Here is a 23,441-nt window from a genome sequence, read left to right on the forward strand (position 1 = left end):
GGCCCTCCTGCAACAGTGCTTCCATTCATTTCGGCCTTTCCCGCGTGGCCGGGGGATTTAATCAGACAAAGGAATCATTATGGATTCAAATCACACACTCCTCGCCGAAAGCAGGCTGCTTGTTCTCTCTCTCCCTCCCCGGAGGACACTTGAGTGATGCCCAAATCAGTCAGCAGCCGCCCTGGGGTGGGGGCGGGGGCGCAGGGGCGCGGGGCCTCAGGGTGGGCAGATGCTCGGGTGGGAGGGCACCACACACACCCCCTGGGCCACCTTTCCCGGGTCCGGTTCCAGCCGGGAGCGGGGAAGGGCTCAGATGCCAGTGTGCCTGAGAACTGTCAGCAAAACTGGTCGTTCTCACACTAACGCAAGGGTGGCGAGAGATTGAAGGTCGGGGGTCCACACCTTCTGTGGGATTCTTATCTTCCCCCCACACGCCCGCTCATGGGTTATCCAAGGGGCCCTTGAGAAACCTGTGTGTGAGGCATTCTGGAGGCCCCCGTGGGCTGGGCCAGACCTCCTGCAAGATGCTGGACGTGAGATCCAGGGATCAGTTGCCATGAGGAATGTGTCGCCGGGGTATTGCATCCAGCCAGATAGTTGCAAATTATAGGAGCCCAGGAGATCTTGGGACAAGTGAGATGGACCTAGTGGGGCAGAGTCCAGGGCGATTCCTGAGCAGAAGGTGCACGCTCTCCGTCTTGCTCCTGTGAGCGTCCGTGCCAGGAGAAGGTCCGGAGGGGCCTGTAGGACTCCCTCCCTGAGGGTACTGCAGAACACACTGGTAGAGGTTACCTTTTTGCTCCCTCTGAGGGGGCAAAAATATCATATTAAATGCCTAATCTTGTAAAGCATTCGGGTTGCAAAGTGGAAAATCCTAAAAATGTAGCAGTGATCAATAGCCTTCAGTGAACAAACAAAATAGCTTTATGCTAAGGCTATTCCTATGCGCCCAGAAGAGTTAGAAGATCAGACCTGATACTGGCTTATCTGCCACATGCCTCTGCCAAAGAAAGCAGGGGATCCTATGTGGACTTGGAAGAGGGGAAGGGGAGATAGGGGAGAGTCTGGGATAATCTACTCAGTTCAGCTCTGCAGCTCTGGCTGAGGGAACAAGCAGGCATTTCATGGGTGATTGAACTTGTGTGTTACGAGGGCCGAGGGAGTGCCTTGGAAAATCCAGCTCAAGTTTACAGTGTGTCCCCACATGGGGAGGCTGAGATTTCAATCTCTGCTGATAATAGGATCCAAACGCTGGTGCTAAAGGGGAATCAGCGGAAGGCTTGTAATTGCTTAAGTATCTCTCTCAAGTTCTTTTTTTCTCCGTCCCATCATAGATCTATGGAGGCCCTGATTTCCACTCTCCCAGGATATCCCAGCTGTGTGTGCAAAGATCGTCTGAGAATCCCATGCAGGTCTCCAGCACTGGAAATGAGCTGGCAATCCGATTCAAGACTGACTGGTCCATAAATGGGAGAGGCTTCAACATCTCATGGAGAGCGGTCCCTGGAGGTGGGTGAACCAAGGAGCTGTCTCAAAATACTTAAGCTGAGCCCTCGTTAAATTTCATGAAGTGTTCAGAGAGCGATGTGACGGCTACATCCTCCGTCACAGCTCTGTGACTTCTCTAATGGCACATACGCTTCCCTGAGAAAGAGAGTTTAACTTCCAAAGAGTCACCTCGTACGTGAAAACCAGCCCATGCAAGTGTGCACATCCATGCTGAGAGCAGAAGCAGGGTGGTTGGTTAGACTCGCTTTCTCTCCGAGGGACTTCTGCCTGTTCACCAGCCTCAATTTGGGCATCAACAAAGTGGTAAATTACTTTCTGCCACGCATTTGGAGGCTTGGCAAATACCAAAACTGCAAATGTTAAATTTGTGAATTTCAAGGACTTATTACCTTTTGTTATATAGTGACTTTCTGCCCAAGATCTTAGGCTGTCTAAATAAATTACCTGTTTCAGAGTTTTAAAAATAAAATATTAATGCACAAAATCTTTCGGCAGATGTTAATCTATACAGCTACTAATAATAGCAACGTTTATTGAACGCTTACTGTATGTCAGGCATTTTTCTAACTATTCTACAAAGACTCTCTCATTTAATCTTCACAGCCACCCTCTGAGGGCAGGTTATTTCTTGTCCTTATCTTACTGATGAAGAAATGGAAGCTTAGAGTAGTTAGTGGTCTGTCCAAAGTAACACAGCTAAAAAATGCCAAAGCAAAGACATGACTCCAGGCTGCCTTATGGCCCCACTTCTGTAGGCCAAAGGTGATATAGTAAGTATACTAGAGCTTTCCTAAAGTTAATGGTGCATGAATTTAATGAAAATTATATTTACATGGTGTTTAGATTACCCAAAAGTGATTCTCAGTTATCAGAAAATGATACTGAATTTTCCCATTATTAGTTTATATTATCATAAACCCAAGAAATGATGGGTCATAGAGTTAGACATTGATAGATATTTGATTATATCATAGGAATTTAAAAAAGGAATGACTGTACAAGGTCCAGAATATTAAATTTTAAGAGACAGATGTTAAATAGTTTATAAAAGCGTACACTACTGAATTATCAAAATTCTTAGATGGAGATGTGTTATTCTTACAGTATGTTATATTTTTAGAGAACAATGAAGAGGCATTTCATGGCTTTGTGAAAATATGATTTTATTTGCATTATTTTTCAGTATTTTTAGAATAACCTTTGGCATCAGTATTTGAAGTCTTTTCTTAGGCATACTTCTTCATTTTGTTGGGATACGTGAATTAATGGCAAACATTCAGTTCTTCAGGATGTTTAGCACAGACTACATAAAAATGGTGGTCAAACAAAGTAGCATATCGTTCTGTGCTCCCGGGTAACGGTGTAAAGTTTTGTGCATCAGGGATTCCTCTCATTATTGAATTGGGTCTCCCATCTACAGGTTGTGGTGGCATTTTCCAAGCTCCCAGTGGAGAGATTCATTCTCCAAATTATCCCAGTCCTTATAGGAGCAACACTGAATGTACATGGGTCATTCAGGTGGAAAAACATCACCGTGTTCTGTTGAACTTCACTGACTTTGACCTTGAGCCTCAGGACTCTTGTATTATGGTAAGTGACACAAATCTCAAGCACTGTCTCCAGTCAAACCTGGGTCAAAACATTGCCATAAAAGCATGTTTATTGAATGTATTAGTCATGAATGTTTTCTATGTCAAATCATGGGAAACTCAACTATTAGCAACTTAAAATATAAGAACATTTATTTTTACCTAAATATAAACCAGGAGGTTTGTTTAGCAACTCAGTCTCTGCTCTACCATTCTTAGTGAATTGGCTTTTCATTTTGTGGTTGTTACCTCATGGTCCAAAAATGGCTACAGCAGTTCGGAACATCCTAAGTTCAGATCTGAAGAAGACGAGAAGGAATAGTGTTAGTTGTTTCTATTTTGTTTTTTTTTTTAAATCAAGAATGCAAAATTTTTACAGAAGCCCCCTTACAGATCATTGGCCAGAAGTGGCTGCAAAAGAGATTAGGAAAGTTTAGTGAATTATGATAATGGATTTATCATAACCACTTTAAATAAATTATTATTAACTCTCTGGGGGTTCTCACGGGGTTCTACTTTTCTTGAGATCAGGATATCTTGATCTGCTACTTGAACAAATCAGTGTCTGATAGAACAGACTAGATGGGGAGACAGTGGGTGGAGGAAAAGGGATATGGCTGTTAGTTGGTTCAGTGACAAAAAGTTTCCATCACCACCAACAGCTTTCATACATTTTCACCTGAAACTAATGCTATATGTTTAATGTAAGAGTGAATGAGGTTGTATTTTGAAATTTTCTTTTTGTCTTTAATTTAATTTTTTTGGTTACCTGATTTTTTTTAACACAAGGTTTTCCATCTTTCATTTGTATTTAGAGATATTTCATTCAAATATAAACCAGATACTCTTGGCTAATGGATCTTTCTGTTTTAGTTTCCTGACCGTTTCTTATACAAATTCCAACTGGCTAACTTTCAAATTTAACTCAGGAGAATTCAAAAGTTGTTTCATAATTTTCAAAGTAGTCCAGGCTAACAGTATGATTTCAAGTATTATTTTACAAGATTAAATCATTAATCTACTTAAAAGTTCAGCTGATTTATGGTTATGTATTAACCTTTTAACATGAATCTTTAGAGTCTAAATTAGCAAAGCATTATGTCCTACACCAAACTTAAGGTGTAGGACATCCACTTTCCATAATGGTAACTCTCCTGACAAAGACAATTTTAAAACTTTGGATGATATTTTACAACACTTTCCTAAATGCAACAAGGAACTCACAAGGTAGTGTGAAATTTCTGAGTTAATATCCAAGAGAGATGTGAACTTGGTACGTGGGATTGCTTTTGCCTGTGGGGCATTTGCTGATCCAGAAGGAGTTAGTGGCACTTCTCCGAGCCTTTCAGGGCAAAGAGGAGCAACGTTTGAGTCCAGGACCTGAGTAGGGTGTGGGTCCTGGTAAACTCTCCTGAATCCCAGGTAAAATGAAAGTAGCAGCTTTCAGGAAGACTGCATCCAAGCGTCGATTCATCTGAGTGGCCTCCCTAAATCTCCAGCCATGGAATCGTGAGAGAAACCTTGCATTGCTAATGCATCTAGGCCGTGGACATCTGGCCAAAGCAACTTAAACTCTTCTCCAAAGGGAGATGGAAGCATCCCAGACCTCATTTCTGCCAATAATTCTCATATGCAACAGCAAGCACACTATCAAAGATACTTATGTGTAGGAGGAGACACTGCAACATAAATGAGTTACAACATGACTAACAGACAATGGAAACAGACACGGAGAGTCCAGATGCTAAAGTTACCAGGCACAGGTTAGCGAACAACTATGGTTACTAAGCTTATGGAGATAAAAGTCAAAATTAAAACTTTCAGCAAGGACTGCAAATCATAAAAAGTGGCATCGCAAATATTTTTTTTAAAAAACTGAAAAATTTAAAGTGGATAGACACAGAAGCTGAAATTAGTATCTCAGTGGAAGGGTTTGGGGTGTTTTGCTTGTTTGTTTGTTTTTTTATATTAGGCAAATTAGACAGAGATGAGAGAACAAGTGAATTGGAAGATACCAGAAGAATCTATCCAGGAAAAACAAAATAAAACAAAGCAAAAGGATGAAAAATGCAGAAGAGAGATTAAGACAAATAGAGGACACATATAAAAGATGTAACAGACATTTACATACATTTATAAATGGAGCAGGAACAATAATTGAAGAGCTGATGACTAAGACTTTTCCAAAACTGATGAGAGACATCAATTTACGAAAACAAGAATCCCAAAGGACCCTGTATACAGCCAAGCAAGATAAATAGAGAGACATACTTATCTGGAAAAACTTAAAGATTTTAATCTTTATCTAAAAGATAAAGAAAAAACTGTTACAATCGTCCAGAAGAGTAGGTGAGCGGGTGAACAAATTATCTTTTGGGAAGTGGCAGACTGAATGCTGACTTTTCAACAGTGAAAACTGGAAGGAGAAAAGACAAGAGTCGGTATCTTAAATGTGAAGGAAGAAAATAACTATCAATCAGGAACTCTGTACTCTCCTCAAATAACCTTGAAACATGAAGGTGAAATAAAGCATTGAAGCAGTAGAGGTGCCTTCAAGAGAAGGTCGAAGGGGCCAGAGACAGCTTGTCTGCCTTACAGTTTTGTCTCTAGTGGGCAATTCTCCATCACTTTCTCCCAGTCTGTATGGTTCCAGGTATAGTTTCTTCTCTTTGGTAAAGTCCCTAATCCATAAGATGCAACATGCAAAGGTATGTGAACCAAAGAAAGCCTAGGTCAAAGGCACACCCAACATGGCTGCATTATTTCCCTCCTGTGGTCGTGAGTAGGATTTTCCACCTGCATGAGATATAAATACACAAACTGGGTTTTCTAGTAACCAGTGCCATATCTCAGCACACAGATGGGCTTGACTTCACAAACTGTAGCCAGAGGAAACAGACAGGAGGAAGTAAAACCTCAAATATAATCTGGTCATTAGGCATAGAGATAAGAAAATAAACCCACATACAGGTGCTGGGAGGAGTCCAGTCTGGCAGATATGGTAAAATACAAAATGTAATAGTCCAAACAAGTTGTCAGGGTCAGGGGATCCTGTATGAAGTAGTTGGGGTAACCCCGCCTGCGGGGAGATGCGAGTATCAGAAGCAGATGCTGCTAAGCACTTGAGCAACACATGGATACAGAAAGCGAACTACACCGGCAGTGTGGGTCACCACAGTGCTGTGGTTAAGAAATCCAGCTCTGTGGTCGGGTGGCCCTGGGGCTGAGCCTGAATTTTGCCATTTTCTAGTTGAGTTGCCTAGGAGAAAGCGAATCTTTCAGCTTTGGTTTCCTTCATTGTGAAACGGGGACAGTAAGAGTATCTGTGTCAGATTTGTTGTTGGGATAGTGGAGGTCATGTCGGTGACACTGCTTGTCACATAGAAAGCCCTCCATTCGTGCCAGCCCTAGTCACAGTGAGCATCCCCAGAGAGGCCTGTTCCGGGGGCAGTGGTGGAGGAGGTGCTGTGGAATACGAGGACGAACAAGCAGCTTGGGGTCCTGGGCCTCCAGGTCTTCAGTAAAAGAAGAGCCTGTTTGTGAACCTTTCTGCGAGCACAGCGCCAAGCATTTCGTGGACCCAGGACTCAATAAACTGGAATAACGATCACGAGGAAACAGGAGTGATTCATTTGGGCCTGGAAGCCAGAGAAGGTTTCACACCAAAGATGACATTCACGTGGCAGAATTTCACTAGTAGACGTGTGGCACAGAAGCCAGGGGAGGAAGCTCTGGGGAGAGAACAGGGTAGATTGTGCACAGAGGTGCGAGCGTGCACAGACATTTGGGCTGTAGCTCTGTGCTGGGGAGCGTGTGGAGACCCAGGGTCTATAGAAAACATCCGAACTGGACAAACTCTTTTGTGCTCTGTGAAGAATTTGAAATTATCCTATAGCCAGTGCGGGGAGTTGATGAACGTTTTCTGTAATGTACTCAAAACTGTGTTTTATGATAATAACAGGGCAGCCGTGTGAGGCTAGGGTCAGCAGAGAAAGAGAAGGATGGTATAAAGGCTGATTGGAGAGCTATGGAAAAACCCTGGGCAGTGGCCTTGGGAGTCGAGGGAAAGGATGTCCCGGCAAGCTCATGTTGGTGTAGCCACCGAAACCTAGAGGCTAGTTACACCGTGGAGGGTCTGGGGGAGGGGTGATAGAGATGCAGGGGTTAAGACGATTTGCTTGAAGAATGGGTAAATAATAATGCCATTGACTAAGAGAGTACTAAAGGGATAGACTACTCAGTTTGATTTGGAAACTTGAGTTTGAAGGTCTACACTGCGTCCCTTACAGAGTTCAACAAATGGGTTCAGTACTCAGGATGGGGTCTGAGCTGGACATATCCACTTGAAGATAATTTCTGTATCCTTGGATGGTTGTTAAAACCACAGAAGTAGATGGAATCCTATATATGAGTTTTGTAAAGAGAAAAGGGCCAAGTAAACTCTTGGCCCTAAATCACCATTTAGGGGGAAGATGGAGAAACAAAGGACAAGGAGACTGAAGGGTCCTCAAGGAGATGGGTGGAGAAGCAGAAGAGAATGGAAGCATGGCAACCAACAGTGAAGTCAGTTTTAAGAGTGGGTGGGCAAAGGGGTCAAATCCAGCAGATGAGGCTGAAATGAAGCCACCAGATTCAGTCTTTGATGACCTTGTAAGAAGCAGGACTGGTGTGGGTAGTACTGGAAGACTCCAGATCACGATGGGTTAGGAGATACAGGAGCTTCTCAGCTTTTCCCCAGAATTATGAAAGTGCATGGTATAGAGGGATAAAGGGCCATAACCCGTGGTAAGTCAGGATCAAAGGAAAGTCGTTATTATTATTTGTTTTAGTGGTGAAGAAGCTTAGGCATGCCGGGAGGGCAGGGTGCTGGGGATAGAAGAGCAGCTGAGTGTAAGAGATCAATGGAGTAAATGAGGAAGTCATGTTATCAGGGCAGAGACCTGAGGAAGGGCCAGACTGGTTTTATAAATCTCATATTTTCGGAATGAGACATTTGAACCCATGGCCAACCATAAGTTTTCTTTTCTGATTTGCAAATGTATTTATATTGAAATCTGCATAAGTCATATACAAGCTAAGTCATTTTTGTTTGTACAGTTTGTAGCTCACCTTTACTAAAAGATAAATGTGAAAAAGGACTGTTCGGATAAGTTGGGGTAGAGATCTGCTGTGCGCGGTTGCCATGTGGACCCAGTTATGGGAATGGAGGTCTGCAGAGGTTTAGAAACAGGCAGGCAATGCACTGTCGAGGCTGGGAGCTTGGCTCCAATTTAGAGTTCGCTGTCCAGGGGTTCACGAAGGCAGGCGTTGAGGCACCAGCCATTTATCTTTATAGCTAGATGGACACTGGATGCGAAATGCCCCAGAAAATCCAGTATCTTACGTAAGATCTCTGCAGTTTAAGTGCATACAAAGCCAGTCATTCATTTTGGAGACATTCAAGTTAATTTCTTGGTCCTGCTACTTAGACAGAATCAGTAGCAAAGAGAAAAAGATTCAGCTGCCAATGCTGCTGCCAGATAATGTTTGTGTTCATGGGATTTTTAATAGAGCTCAAGTGTATTATTCAATACCAAGGTAAATTATGCTTGGATAGGACCAGCCATCAGGGTTTTAAACCTCCTATATCAGTTTAGATTGTCAGAAGTGGAAATATTCTTTTGAAAAGTCATCGTGTTTATTGCTGTAAACACATGGACACATAGAATGTTAAGATCGGAAGAGGAGAGGTTAGAGATAATTTACTGTCATCTGCTTATATGAAAAATAAGAAAGTCGTGGTGCAGAGAGGTCAGGATCAAGACCAGGTACAAATTAACAGCAGGACCAGCACTAAGATGCAAGGGAACCTAAAGTAAGAGTAAGTATTTTGGTAAAATATAAAAATCACAGTCTACATGCAGGGGACTGTCACAGGGTAAAGTCCAACTGAAAAAATAGGGGGGGGGGATAAAACTAGGGTTACTCTGGAACCATTCTGAACTCTTTTTCTGATGAACCCACACTTCATTTATCAATATTGGGAAAAGCTTTAGGATCTCAAGCATGAACTGCAAAGTGGGTATCCTATGAAGCCAGATGGTCTGGGTTCCATCCATCCATTTGTTCTTTGGTGTCCACTCTGTTCCAGACGCTGCCAGGAGGTCGTCTCCAGGCTCAGCACTGCCACTCAACTCTCTGCACGGCCTGGGGATGCTAGTTTGCTCATTTATAAAATCAAGTGCCTGGGGAACGCAAGCAGTAAGAGGGGACCTAGGGGAGAGGATCCAGTTCTGAGTTGTATCTATGGGTCAGAAGAGGAGAATAAGGGGGGAGTTGGAGGGGCAGACACAAAGGGTCTGTCAGTAGTGGGCTCGCTCCGGGGTCCACAGTCCAACTCCACAGCACTGGGCTTCTGTTCATCCCCTGGGGCACAAGTCCATGGACCGTGGCTAAGGGGTCATCTCCACACTCCACTTGCTGTACAGAAGAGAGCTCTTCTTGTAGGAGGTCTCGTCCCCAGAGGCCCCAAGTGGAGGCAGCGTCAGCCCAAGGGAGCCCTAAGCCATCACTCTAGGCTGCGTGGAACTAGAGGCACAATTTCCAGCAAGTAGAAGAAACAGATGAACATTTAACCGCGGAGCAGTAATACACAGCCTCCATCCCCTTTCACGGAACCCACAGCAGCAGTCTTTGTATGCCAAACGACCAGTCTGTTTGATGCGTGAATGACTAGCAGATGCATGGCCAAACACAGGAATACATGAATGTTTTTGGTCTCTGCTCCTACAATGACTGGGATTTTTTTTTCAGTTGATGTAGCTTTTTTTTTTTTTTTTTTTTTTTTTTTTTTTTCTTTGCGTTACGTGGGCCTCTCACCATTGTGGCCTCTCCCATTGTGGAGCACAGGCTATGGACGCGCAGGCTCAGCGGCCATGGCTCACGGGCCCAGCCGCTCCGCGGCATGTGGGATCCTCCCAGACCGGGGTACGAACCCGTGTCCCTTGCACCAGCAGGCGGACTCTCAACCACTGCGCCACCAGGGAAGCCCAATGTAGCTTTTATTGTAAGAAACATGCAGTTCTGTTCCTCCCAGGTAGAACCCAATCCTCTGGCTTTGGGTTTAAAGAAAGGCCCAGGGGCTTCCCTGGTGGCGCAGTGGTTGAGAGTCTGCCTGCCGATGCAGGGGACGCGGGTTCGTGCCCCGGTCCGGGAAGATCCCACGTGCCGCAGAGCGGCTGGGCCCGTGAGCCATGGCCGCTGAGCCTGTGCGTCCGGAGCCTGTGCTTCGCAACGGGAGAGGCTGCAACAGCGAGAGGCCCGCGCACCGCAAAAAAAAAAAAAAAGGCCCAAGTCCTCCATCCCTGAAGAGTTTTGAGAATATAAGATGGACAGGTATGAGGCAAGCATCTCGACCCAGTTCTGGACCTCACTCACACTCCTCTGGCTTAGCTAACAGGGCGCTAGCTAAATGAGTATCAGAGAATTAACAGGGTGGAAGGAACCTTGGAGGCCACCTAGTCAGTCCAAGTCTCTTATTTTACTGGTAAGAACTCAGAGGTCCAGAGTCCAGAGTGATGTGCTTGATAAACCGCAGTTAGTGGCAGAGTCCCATTGGAGACCCAGCCATCTCTCAGAATTATTTGTAAGGAGAAGGACAGGATGCAGGGAATAGTGTTAGGAAGATATGTGCGCATATGCCAGAGAAAGCTGTCCCAGACTTCAGCGGAAAATTGCAGACGGCACGTTTGGGCGCGTGTTGAGTGGAGTTCACTCCCTGGCATGATTATTGATACTTGAGCTCTGTATTTTGAGCCACATGAGAACTTAGATAACATCGCAGAAGCGTGTTTTCTAGAATTTCATGCTGCTGTAATAAAAAAAGAGAGAAACTAGATTTTTCTGACTGCAGTTGAAGTGGTGATGGCATCATCTGGAACTCATCAGAAAGCTCAATTTACACTCAGGTTTCAACTCATTTGGTAATTAATATGTGTGCGCTTTTCGCTCAGTGCCTGGCATCGTTAACCTCTGGCTCTCCTGAAGGACACACTGTGAGTGCTTCTTGCTAAGGCAGCAGCGGGACCCACGGGCTGCACAGAACTTGTACAGTCAGCATGAAAACGGCTCCATTAGGTTTCCTTTGACCTCCAACTGACAGCCTAATTGCTTAATTACAGGCTCTCTCCTGAGCCTTAAATTCACGTAGCTCTGCGAGCTCTTATTGAACTCCTAGAGATGCGGGTTGTAGCCCAGTGTGAGAGGGGAAGAGAGAAGTCAGATCAGCGGCATGACTGGCCCCCGGAGACCCCGGGCCTCTGATTTCAACATCCTCTTTGCTCAGCACAATGGAATGTCTGCCTGGTGAGAATCAGTGAGAAACAGATAAAAGCAAGCAGACCACAGTCCTGGTCCAGCCTCTCATCTGGAGAAACTATCCACTAGGGCTACAGGCCCTGGTACAAAAAAAACAGGCATATCATGAGTCACGGTTTTCTTTCTGAAGCTCTTCGTGCTGCTCTAAGAGAAGGAAAGCAACGTGTTGGATTTGAACTGAAGAAAACCAGATTCCCCCCCACGCCAAAACTGCAGTGCCTGCTGTTCACACTATCTGACAATAAGGCACAGGGTGGGACAGGGCAAACATAAAACACAGTATCCGTATTTCGTTTTATTTTTTTAAGACACTACCTATGATGTGTTTCCTTTTAAAACATTGATCATTTCCAAACCCGAGCAAATAGACACAGGAATAATAGAAATCAGTACTTCAAAGAAACAATTCTTAAACAGTTCTTCTTTAAATATGTACTGTTTTACAAATAGGTCCATGACAGAAACCAGTCTCTTTCCCTCTCTTTCTCTCTCCCTCTCATATCTTCCCTTTGTCCTTTACTTCTCACCACAGAAAGTTTACCTTCCATTTGATACTTGAGGAAGATCTCCAGTAATCTCTTTTAAATGTTTTATTTTGTGGCTTGCTTTTGGTAACCCCTTAGCCATTTTGCCTTCCGGTGCCAAGTTAGTTACCAAAAGCCACGCTGATACTTTACATCCCCAAACCAAAGAATCATTGAATTGGAGCCACTGTCCTCAATCTGCGGACACAAGCTTTGTTTGTGTTTCAGCTCAGAATCTCCTTAAATGTATGTTTATTCGTGAAAATAAAATGAGCTTCTTGGATTTCTTTTCATACCAACGTTTGCAGTAATCTTTGAGTCCCTGCTTACAACAACTGCAAATTATGAGAGTTTCTTGTCTCCTGTAAAATTTGGAGCTGGAGTGCCACCCTGTAAAACAAAGAAACAGGAGTGACAAGAGTCCCGACACGAGATGTGTGCTGTGAATTGGGGATTTCATTTCAGAGGCCCGTAGCTGGAAAATATCACTGACGGAGGAAACCGATGCCTCCTCCACCCTCCGCCCTCCACCCCCAAGAAAAGCTGCTGTAATGAGCAATATTTCCCTTTCCTTCCTTACCTAAATTTATGACTTTAACAGCTTGGATAATTTCCTGGTGGAGCCTGCTCCCTGTCACTTAGTATTTCCTCCGCCTGCAATTACCGTTCCAACACGGGGCTCCATTAGCATCTATGCTGCTCTCCTCCCGTTTGCCACACGTGAATACATTTCATGGACTCTCATGCTCCAGACGGACTTTGCAGCCTGATGTGAATAATGTCTTCTCTGCCCTGAGATCTTATCCACCACATGTCTTGACCCCGATAAACTTCAGGGCAATCCAAGCAGTAGACACGTGTTGCGAGAATGAATTAAAAATGAAGTACAGGGCTTCCCTGATGGCGCAGTGGTTGAACGTCCGCCTGCCGGTGCAGCGGGCGCGGGTTCGTGCCCCGGTCCGGGAGGATCCCGCATGCCGCGGAGCGGCTGGGCCCGTGGGTCATGGCCGCTGAGCCTGCGCGTCCGGAGCCTGTGTTCCGCAACGGGAGAGGCCCCAACAGTGGGAGGCCCGCATACCGCAAACAAACAAACAAAAAAAAATGAAGTACAGGGGAAAGACCAGGCTGAAAGGCCGTAAGGCCAGGGGCGAGGTGAGCAAAGACGCCATGCTGGTCTAATGAGACTGTGGTTAGACCCGGAAGGGACAAGGAGTGGATGTATATCTGGATCCAAGACTAGAGCCGAGTTAGGAATCGGGGATTTGGGTGTTAGGTTTAGTGACTGGTCCTGGGCACTGTGCCCCTTTTGTTCCAGCCGGCTCAGTTAGCACGCTGGGAATCCCGTGCATGTACAGTGGGGTGGAATGCATGACGGGTGGAATGCATGACAGGTGCCAGCCACTCCAAAATCCACCCGGGCCCCAAATAAGACTTTCTGAAAGGCCACTGAGGATGCTTGCTTGCAAGTCTAGGGAAGAGAGAGGTGACTTCCACTCTGTTTCCCCGGATTTTCTTTCTAGGTGACGACGGACATGTCACTAGCTTCCTGGAATCATGATCTCTCAGTATTGTCAGTGAAGAAAACTTGATTTTATCTTTTTGGTTGTTTTAATGATAATTGATCAGAGGTCAGACAGATGGGATTCATATACTGGCTCCACACTACCCAGTGTGTGACTGTGAACAAGTTACTTATGTCTTCTGAGCCTCAATTTTACCAGCTGCAAAATGGAATTGTAAGAAAGAGGGAATTTTTTTAAAGACCTAAATGTAAGGCCAGACACTATCAAACTCTTAGAGGAAAACATAGGCAGAACACTCCGTGACATAAATCACAGCAAGATCCTTTTTGACCCACTTCCTAGAGAAATGGAAATAAAACCAAAAATAAACAAATGGAACCTAATGAAACTTAAAAGCTTTTGCACAGCAAAGGAAACCCTAAACGAGATGAAAAGACAGCCCTCAGAATGGGAGAAAATATTTGCAAATGAAACAACTGACAAAGGATTAATCTCCAAAATATACAAGCAGCTCATGCAGCTCAATATCAAAAAAACAAACAACCCAATCCAAAAATGGGCAGAAGACCTAAATAGACATTTCTCCAAAGAAGATATACAGACTGCCAACAAACACATGAAAAGATGCTCAACATCACTAATCATTAGAGAAATGCAAATCAAAACTACAATGAGATATCATCTCACACCAGTCAGAATGGCCATCATCAAAAAATCTACGAAGAATAAATGCTGGAGAGGGTGTGGAGAAAAGGGAACCCTCTTGCACTGTTGGTGGGAATGGAAATTGATACAGCCACTATGGAGAACAGTATGGAGGTTCCATAAAAAACTAAAAGTAGAGCTGCCATATGACCCAGGAATCCCATTACTGGGCATATACCCTGAGAAAACCATAATTCAAAAAGACACATGTACCACAATGTTCATTGCAGCTTTATTTACAATAGCCAGGACATGGAAGCAACCTAAATGTCCATCAACAGATGAATGGATAAAGAAGATGTGGCACATATATACAATGGAATATTACTCAGCCATAAAAAGAAACAAAACAGTTATTTGTAGTGAGGTGGATGGACCTAGAGTCTGTCATACAGAGTGAAGTAAGTCAGAAAGAGAAAAACAAATACCATATGCTAACACATATATATGGAATCTAAAAAAAAAAGGTTCTCATGAACCTAGGGGCAGGACAGGAATAAAGACGCAGGCATAGAGAATGGACTTGAGGACACGGAGAGGGGGAAGGGTAAGCTGGGACGAAGTGAGAGAGTGGCATGGACATATATACACTACCAAACGTAAAATAGATAGCTAGTGGGAAGCAGCTGCATAGCACAGGGAGATCAGCTTGGTGCTTTGTGACCACCTAGAGGGGTGGGATAGGGAGGGTGGGAGGGAGACACAAGAGGGAAGAGATATGGGGACATATGTATATGTATAGCTGATTCACTTTGTTGTACAGCAGAAACTAACACAACATTGTAAAGCAGTTATACTCCAATAAAGATGTTAAAAAAAAAAAGAAAGAAAGATGGAATTTTAAAAAATATGCTTAAAGCATTAATTGCAGTGTCTGGTACAGATAAGTGTTAGCTGCTGCTCCTGATGTTTTTATTACTACTATTACTGCTTCTATTACTACTATTACTACTTCTATTACTACTATACTATGTTAAAGGTCTAAACTTATCTTTTTGAAAATTGTGAACCTTAGGTACACAGACCTGGATCCATAATCCTTAGTTCATTGCTAACTGTCATGATTAGTTTGTGAACAGTCTCATTTTATCTTAAAGTATTTTTTTAAATCTTAAAAAATATATTATAAAAATTTTCACACACTCTTCGATATATCATCTCAGTAAATTTTTTTCACTTCATAAGTGGCTTATTTTGATACCTTCTAGAAGATTCACAAATGAGTTAAGAAGGAAAAAAGTGATAGTGCAGAAAATAAAAATAAAAGCAAATTCATATACGTTTATAATTTGTTTGCATGGAAAGCTTAGCTCTGAAGTTAAGGTGAAGCATTCGCATACTTTGGGGAATGTAAAACATGCTGTGTGTTTTGCTTTTGAATTGAAATGCTTTCTTCTTCCTCCAGTTTATACTAATTTTAACCCACACGTATAGTTGGTTTATTTTCTCCCTGAGCAAGATGAAACTTAGTAAAAGAAGAAGACAGGAGATGCGGTAGGAATATTTTCCCACCTCCTGCTCTCCAACGATCTGAGGGCATATATTCCAGTTTCTAGAAATGAAAATACAAACATTACTGGGGAAGCTAGTGTTCGTTTTCCCCCTTCATCATGTGCTTTGGCCTGTGAGTGATGAGTGTTTCAGCGAGGGGACCGTGAGTCACTCCATCACCAGGGCTTTGATCCTGGGGGAGGGGCTACTTGCTGCGTCCCTATCAGCCTCTCTTCTTGGTTCTAAGCAAGGCATCCGTGACTGCTCGTCTTTATTCAGTACAATTTTAAAATGGATTGGGACACTCCACCTTCCTTTTGTATTGGATTTTACATTTTAGAAAGCTCCTTGCTCAGGGGTAGTTGTTTGGAGACTGAATTAAAGGGGGACACAAATTCAGGCAGGGGAAATTTTAGGCTCCTTTAGTGACCTAGGCAAGACAGCATGAAGTCCCACAGCAAGACACTGGCGGGCAGGTGGAGGCAAGGGGTCCAAGAGACACGTCGGAGGAAGAGTCAACAGAACATAAGGATCCATTCCACTGGGGGATAAGGGAGGGATCTAAAAAGGCTTGGCAATTGGGTACATACTCTGGCATTTACTGAGGCAAGAAATGAAACTGGGGCTTCCCTGGCGGCGCAGTGGTTGAGAGTCCGCCTGCCGATGCAGGGGACACGGGTTCATGCCCCGGTCCAGGAAGATCCCACATGCCGCGGAGTGGCTGGGCCTGTGAGCCATGGCCGTTGAGCCTGCATGTCCGGAGCCTGTGCTCCGCAACGGGAGAGGCCACAGCAGTGAGAGGCCCGCGTACCGCAAAAAAAAAAAAAAAAAAAAAAAAAGAAATGAAGGTGCAGGAGGAATTAGGGGGAGGGGGCGATGATTTCAGTTTGAGACATTGACTTCCAAGGTTGATGGAACATACCAGCAGTGGTGTCTGGAATGCAGTCAGATAGCTGAGCCTAGAGCTTGGAGAGAGGGCTGGACTACAGTTGTACGTATTAGCCAACTAACACATGTTTTGGAAATCTTAAGACAGAAGCCATATCCTTGATACGTTCCTGTCAGGCAGCAAAAGGCTACATTAAATGGCATTAATATCCACCTGGCTAAGATACTGCAGTACAGTTATATGAGTAGCATATTTTCCTATCTCTGTATGGGGTCATTTACATGTCCGTCTTGCTAAACACTTAAGCACTTTAAATATATATGTTATTTTAAATTTTTATATGCTCCTCATACTAAGTTTCTAAAATACAGAAAAGAAAAAAATAAGAAATGAATGGCATCCATAATATTGCAATACAGAGACGAACTATTAACATTTTGGCTCATTTCCTACAGAAACACACACATGCACACTTATACACACATACACAAAGAGAGTTAATATAAAACTGCATATAGTTTTATATCCTGCCTTTTTTCCCTTAGCTTATTTAATATGCTTCTTCTTAAGCATAGTTTCTTTGGCCCTATAATCAGTTACATGGACACCGTAGAACTGAGTTAACCACTAGCTTATCATTGATCACTTAGGTTACTTCTGTTCTTTTCTTGTTATAATAATGCTCTGAAGAGCATATTTATATGTAAATCTTAATCTACATTTCCCATTATTTCCTTTATATAGATTCTCCTTTTTTAGTTGAAAACTCCATTATGAAATATTTTAAGTATACAGAAGAGTATCAACTACACAACGCATGTAAAGTATAGCACGAACAAAAACATCCTACTTGCTAAATCTCAATATTTGGCCATATTTGCTTCAAGTTCTTCTTTCCCCCCCCCCAAAGAAATGCATTCCTTTTGAGGCCCCATGTGTAGCCCACACTGTTCCATTCCCAGCCCCTGGCCCAGAGGAAACCAATTTATGAGAAATTGTGTTTACAATTCCCATGGTTATTTTGGTACTTTTTCATTGTGTGTGTGCATCTGTATACAGTATGTAATATTATTTTGCATGTTTTACAAATACATGTTATGTTGTATTATGTACATCAAGTAAATGTATTATGTTCATCAAGTAAATAAATTATTATGTATAATTTATTTATTTGATGAACATAATACAACATAACACGTATTCTTCCATCCACTGTTTTCATCCAACAATCTGTCTTGAACGTTTTTCTACACTGTGGTGCATTCAGATCTAATGCATTCTTTTTGCCACCATACAAGGTTCCACTTTATCAACTTTTATCAACATACCATGCGTCACGTACCCATGTACGGTTCGTGCACATTTAAGTTGCTTCTGATATTGTACTATGGCAACCCTTAGCAAGGAACATTCTTGTCCATATTTCTGAATACAATCATGCAAGAGTTTGTCTCCGGTAGACACCTGGAAGTGAAAGAGCTAGCTTTTACATTTCCCATGTTGCCAAATTCCACTAAAAAATGTATGCATGGGCTTCCCTGGTGGCGCAGTGGTTGGGAGTCCCCCTGCCGATGCAGGGGACGCGGGCTCGTGCCCCGGCCTGGGAAGATCCCACGTGCCGCGGAGCAGCTGGGCCCGTGAGCCATGGCCGCTGAGCCTGCGCGTCCGGAGCCTGTGCTCCGCAACAGGAGAGGCCACAGCGATGAGAGGCCACGTACCGCCAAAAAAAAAAAAAAAAATGTATGCGTGAGCATTCCTATCATGAAACAGGAGAAACTTACCTTCATATTATCTACCCCATTTTTAAGACGATGAAACTCATAACCAGAAGCTTCTGAAGTGCAGGAACAGACAAGCCTTCCAGATGGATCCAGGACTGGAGTCCAGGTGTTCTGACTCTCAGAGTGCTTCCAGGTGTTCTGATCACGAGATACCTGGGCTTCCCAGGTGTTCTGAACCTAAGATCACTGTGCTCTCCTCTGGGCCTTAGTTGGTCAGATGGAAAATGTCAGATGGGCTGAATCCCGTACGTAGCCTGTCAGTGAAGGCTGAGCACTGAGTGGCCATGAACAGTGTGGTTTGAGATGAGTGTGAGTGTTGACATCCACTTAGGCTCCACTTTTTGGATATTTGTGAAGCTGTGCTGTGGAGCCGGGTTTGGTGTTGTAGGGAAAATGTTTGGAGAGGAACACAGAGATTTTTTAAGAAATCACTGTTCTTCCTGAACTAGACCGGATACTTTGTCATCCCCCAGCTCAACCTGCTACATTAACGGATCTTATGAACTCTTGAACAAGCTGTGATAGCTTTACTTTCCAAAGAACTAAGGAAGAAACAAGGAAAGAAAACAATGGCATTCGCCATCAGGGTAACACATTTGCTGAATGCGCATCTCATGCCAGACAGGTCACCCTCACCACAGCAGCTCCTCTGGGAGGGCCAGCGGTTCCAAGGACAGTGGAGATGGCACTCTGTCTCCATTTCTTCCCTTTGTGTACACGACTCAGCCCACACCCCAGCTGCCCCATTGCTACAGCCAGTCACCCCTTAGACCTCAAGTAATTTCCAAGTCACTAAGTTCCATGAATGACTTTTGGTCCCTTCAGTGGAAGGTGACACAGGGGGTCGCTCCAGGTGAGGGAAAGGAGACTCAGAGGCCTGGGAAACCCATCATCCCATAATATTTCCGGGGACTCTTGTGTGGAGAAGTGAGGCTGGGGGGAGTGGTCACCCAGGTGTCCATTTCTTGTCACTGTTTACATTTCAAGCCCTCTATCTCTTGCTTCTCATGGCCGTTCCCTTTCTCTCTACCCCTTTTTAAGAAAAAGTTGGGATTTAGACCTCTTTTCTTTATTTCTCCAAAATACTACACAGGTGAGGCTCTTTTATATGGTAGACTTTGCCTAAATATTGCAGGTGAGCTAAAATGTGATATTAGACATCCTTGCCCTAAAAACTCCAGTGTTCATTCCCTGCTCAGTCCCTCATTTCACACCCCCTGGATTGGTTATTTGTTGCTGCCTAAAAACGCATCCCCAAACGTAATAGCTCAAAACAACAATAATTCTAGTTTCTGCGGGTCAGGAACCCTGGTGTGACTTACCACGTGGCCCTTGGCAGGATTCGGTTCTTTGCAGGCTGTGGCTAGAGGCCTCCCTCAGCCCCTCGCCACGCGGCCTCTCTGCAGAGCATCTCACAACACAGCAGCTGCTTCATCAGGGCGAGCAGTACAGGGCGCAGGGGACAGTGCCAACAAGAGAGGCTGCCAGCAAGATGCGAGGGTCCATCTGTCCCAACCGAGCCATGGCAGTGACACCCCTCACTCTGACCTTGTCCTGTTTATCAGAAGCAGGTCGTCGGGTCCATACCACCCTCCAGGGAGGAGGCTGCACAGGGCATGAAGCACTGGGGGCCAGGTCAGAAGTTGCCACCCTATGCCCACCCCACCGCCCCAGCTGGGCAGCTTTCATGGATTATGTCCAACTCAGGCTCCCGTGTTGCTGGATGAACCCCCATCTTTGGACCTCTTTTTGTCTTTGCCTCCCTAGCTTTCCCGTTCCCTCCCTACGATGTTTTATCCATTTCTTAAACAGCAATTTAGCGATCTCTTCGTCCCACTTTAATAGCAGAGGCTAATATCTATTAAGTACTTACTGTGTGCCAGAAATGACCCGACGCACCTTTATGTCTTTTAACTTATTTAATTCTGATGAACAGTAGAACGATATTCTCATGTCAGTCCAGTTTTACAGCTTAGGCAGCTGAAGGACAGGGAGGAGAGAGACCCGTCCACAGTAACGTCGCGTAGCATCTCTCCCCTGGCAGTCGTCCTCTGAGAGCCTGTGAGGGTGTTTTGCTAAATAAACACCTTCTGTTTTTTTCTCTTTAAAAGGAATTCCGCCACTTGCTTTTAAAGAATGCATGTTGTTAAACAATACATATTTCCATCATCAGTAAGTATATGGAAAGGCAAAAGGTTCCCTTTGCTTGGCTCCTTTATTTTCTCAAATTGCCGGTCCTTGGGCTCTGACCATTGGCCTCTCTAAACACCATCAGGAAGGGGTGCTGGTCTCTCACTTGAATGGTTTGCCTCCCCATCACCTTGTGCTGAAGTTGACACGTGTCAGATATTTACACAAATCTCCTTAACATTATAAAGCATCAAGTATTAAAGTTCATAAATGTTTGGCTCAGTTCTACCTTCTGGCTACAGCTCAGGGTATATAGAGGGTCCCCGGTGGCACCGTAATGTCATGGGTTCTGGAAACTCTGGGCCTTGGGGGTTGGTCCGGCGTCCCCCACCCACCTTCCGCCATCCTCCTTCTCTCGTGGTACTGGTGAAGGGCTGGCACAGGCCATGAGAGGGCACCTGGGTGCTGTGTGTGTGGCCTGGCCCCTGACCTTGATTGGAGCCTCCTCCACTGCCCTCTGTGCCCGGAAAGCAGCTCCACTTGACCTCTTTCCCACCGTGAATAACCTCTTCCCCACTATCGTGCCTGCTGTGCGTTTATACTGCCCAATCCACGAGAGAGGGAGCAGCTTTTTTTCATAACTCTGGGTTTTCCTCAACCTTAGTCCTTTGTTCTCAGAGGTCATATACTCTTATATATGATATTTACTTACTCATTTGTACATCAGACGTTTATTGTCTGTTATGTGCCTGGTTCTGTTCTTTTAAAACGTCTCCTATTTTTGTATGATAAAGGTTAAGTTCTTTTTTTTTTTTTCGCAGTATGCAGGCCTCTCACTGTTGTGGCCTCTCCCGTTGCAGAGCACAGGCTCTGGACACGCAGGCTCTGGACGCGCAGGCTCAGCGGCCATGGCTCACGGGCCCCAGCTGCTCCGCGGCATATGGGATCCTCCCGGACTGGGGCACGAACCTGTGTCCCCTGCATCGGCAGGCGGACTCCCAACCACTGCGCCACCAGGGAAGCCCTAGGTATTTTTAGTGTATGTGCTGGTATCTGGAAATCTGACAGACTCTGGATACTTTGTAAAGACACTGATTAACTTTAGTGAAGAAATTAGATTACTGCTTAACTCCATCTGCCTGTTTTTAGAGCTCCTGTGGTTGGAACTCCCACGGATGGTGGCTACTTTTTCCTTTGTGGATTCCATTTCAAAATTTTATTTTACTGGAGTTATCTAGAAATGAGTTAGTTGCAATGTGCAGTTTTTTTGTTTGTTTGCTGTATATATTTCTCTTTTTACCACCTAAGCAACAGATCAGAAAATCAATTCCCAGGCCCAGGAAACACTTGGCAGTAGACTTAAATAAGGCTTATATATCTATAAGCTATGTGAATATGTTATGTGTATAGCCAGTAATAATATACTTTGCTAGCTCTGCCTTGGGAACTAAATGGAAGTAAAGGAAAGGCATACTGATAATTTTTATGACTTTAGAATTTCAAAAAATAGCAACAAGATTTCTCCTATTTTCTTCCCTGCAGTTTTTTCCTTATAATTTTTTTTTCTTTTTGCGAATTTTACATCAAGTTTATTTTCTTCCAGGTTTACTGAGATATAATTAACACACAGCACTGTGTAAGGTGAGGTGTACAGCATAATGATGTGAGCTACATGCATCATGAAGTGATGACCCCAGTACGTTTAGTGAACACCCATCATCCCATATAGACACAAAGGAGAAGAAATAGGAAAAGTATTTGTCCTTGTGCTGAGAGCTCTTGGGATTGACGACCTTCTTAACAACTTTCCTATATAACATACAGCAGTGTTGATTCTGTTTATCATATGTTGTGCATCACATCCCTGGTTCTTAGTCATCTCGTAACAGGAGGTTTGTACGTTTTGACCCCCTTCCTCACCATGCAAAGATACAACATTATTACTGACTGTGTTCCTCACACTGTATGTTTCACCCCCATGACTCATTTATCTTGTAACTGGCAGTCTGTCCCTCGTAATCTGCCTCCCCTATTTCTCTCCTCCCCTCACCCACTCCCCTCTGACAACCACCTGTTTGTTCTCCGTATCTGTAGCTCTGTTTCTGTTTTGTTATATTTGTTCATGTGTTTTATTTTTTAGATTCCACATATAAGTGAGATCATATAGTAGTAGTCTTTCTCTGTCTGACTTACTTTACTTAGCACAATACCCTTTAGATCTGTTCTTGTCGTCACAAATGGCAAGAGTTCATTCTTTTTCATGGCCGAGTAGTATTCCATTGTATATATGTGCCACATCTTCTTTATCCATTCTTCTGTCGATGGACACTTAGGTTGCTTCCATGTCCTGGCTATTGTAAACAGTGCTGCAGTGAACACTGGGGGTGCATGTGTCTTTTCAAATTAGTGTTTTCATTTCCTTGGATAAATACCTAGGAGTAGAATTGCTGGATCATATGGTGGCTCTATTGTTAGTTTTTTGAGGAACCTCCATACTGTTCTCCATAGTGGCTGCACCAATTTACATTCCCACCCACAGTGCAAAGGGTTCCCTTTTCTCCACATCATCACCAACACTTATTTCTAGTCTTTTTGCTGATGACCTTCATTCTGACAGGTGTGGGATGATATCTCATTCTGGTTTTGATTTGCATTTTCCTGGTGATTAATTGTCTTGAGCATCTTTTCAAGTACCTATTGGTAAAATCAGCATTTCAATATGGGATTATGGCAAAATAGAATCATATTGGGGTCGGAGCTTGATAACTCAGTGGAGGTTGGATTCCTTATAATTTTATAACTTAAAGCTTAAATTGATTTGATATTACAAATATTAAGAACACTCTCAAATAAAAGGACTGCTATTCCAAACTGTTAAAAAAAAAAAGACCCCAGCTGTCTCCTTGATAACGTGAGGTCTTACACTTTCATAAAATGGTAATTAG

At 43.9% G+C, this 23,441-nt stretch overlaps 1 protein-coding gene across 1 annotated transcript in view; it reads left to right on the forward strand.

Annotated features, from left to right (window-relative positions):
• The window catches only part of CUBN (cubilin), a 276,297-nt gene that overhangs the window by 116,835 nt on the left and 136,021 nt on the right, over nucleotides 1–23,441 (forward strand). The window contains exons 30-31 of the mRNA XM_081230089.1: nucleotides 1,335–1,509; nucleotides 2,930–3,099. Of these exons, the coding sequence (XP_081086215.1) occupies nucleotides 1,335–1,509; nucleotides 2,930–3,099 (345 nt within the window). The remainder of the gene's footprint in view (nucleotides 1–1,334; nucleotides 1,510–2,929; nucleotides 3,100–23,441) is intronic.

This window comes from Mesoplodon bidens (assembly GCF_964165515.1).
Source record: "Mesoplodon bidens genome assembly, chromosome: 3".
NCBI lineage: Eukaryota > Metazoa > Chordata > Mammalia > Artiodactyla > Ziphiidae > Mesoplodon > Mesoplodon bidens.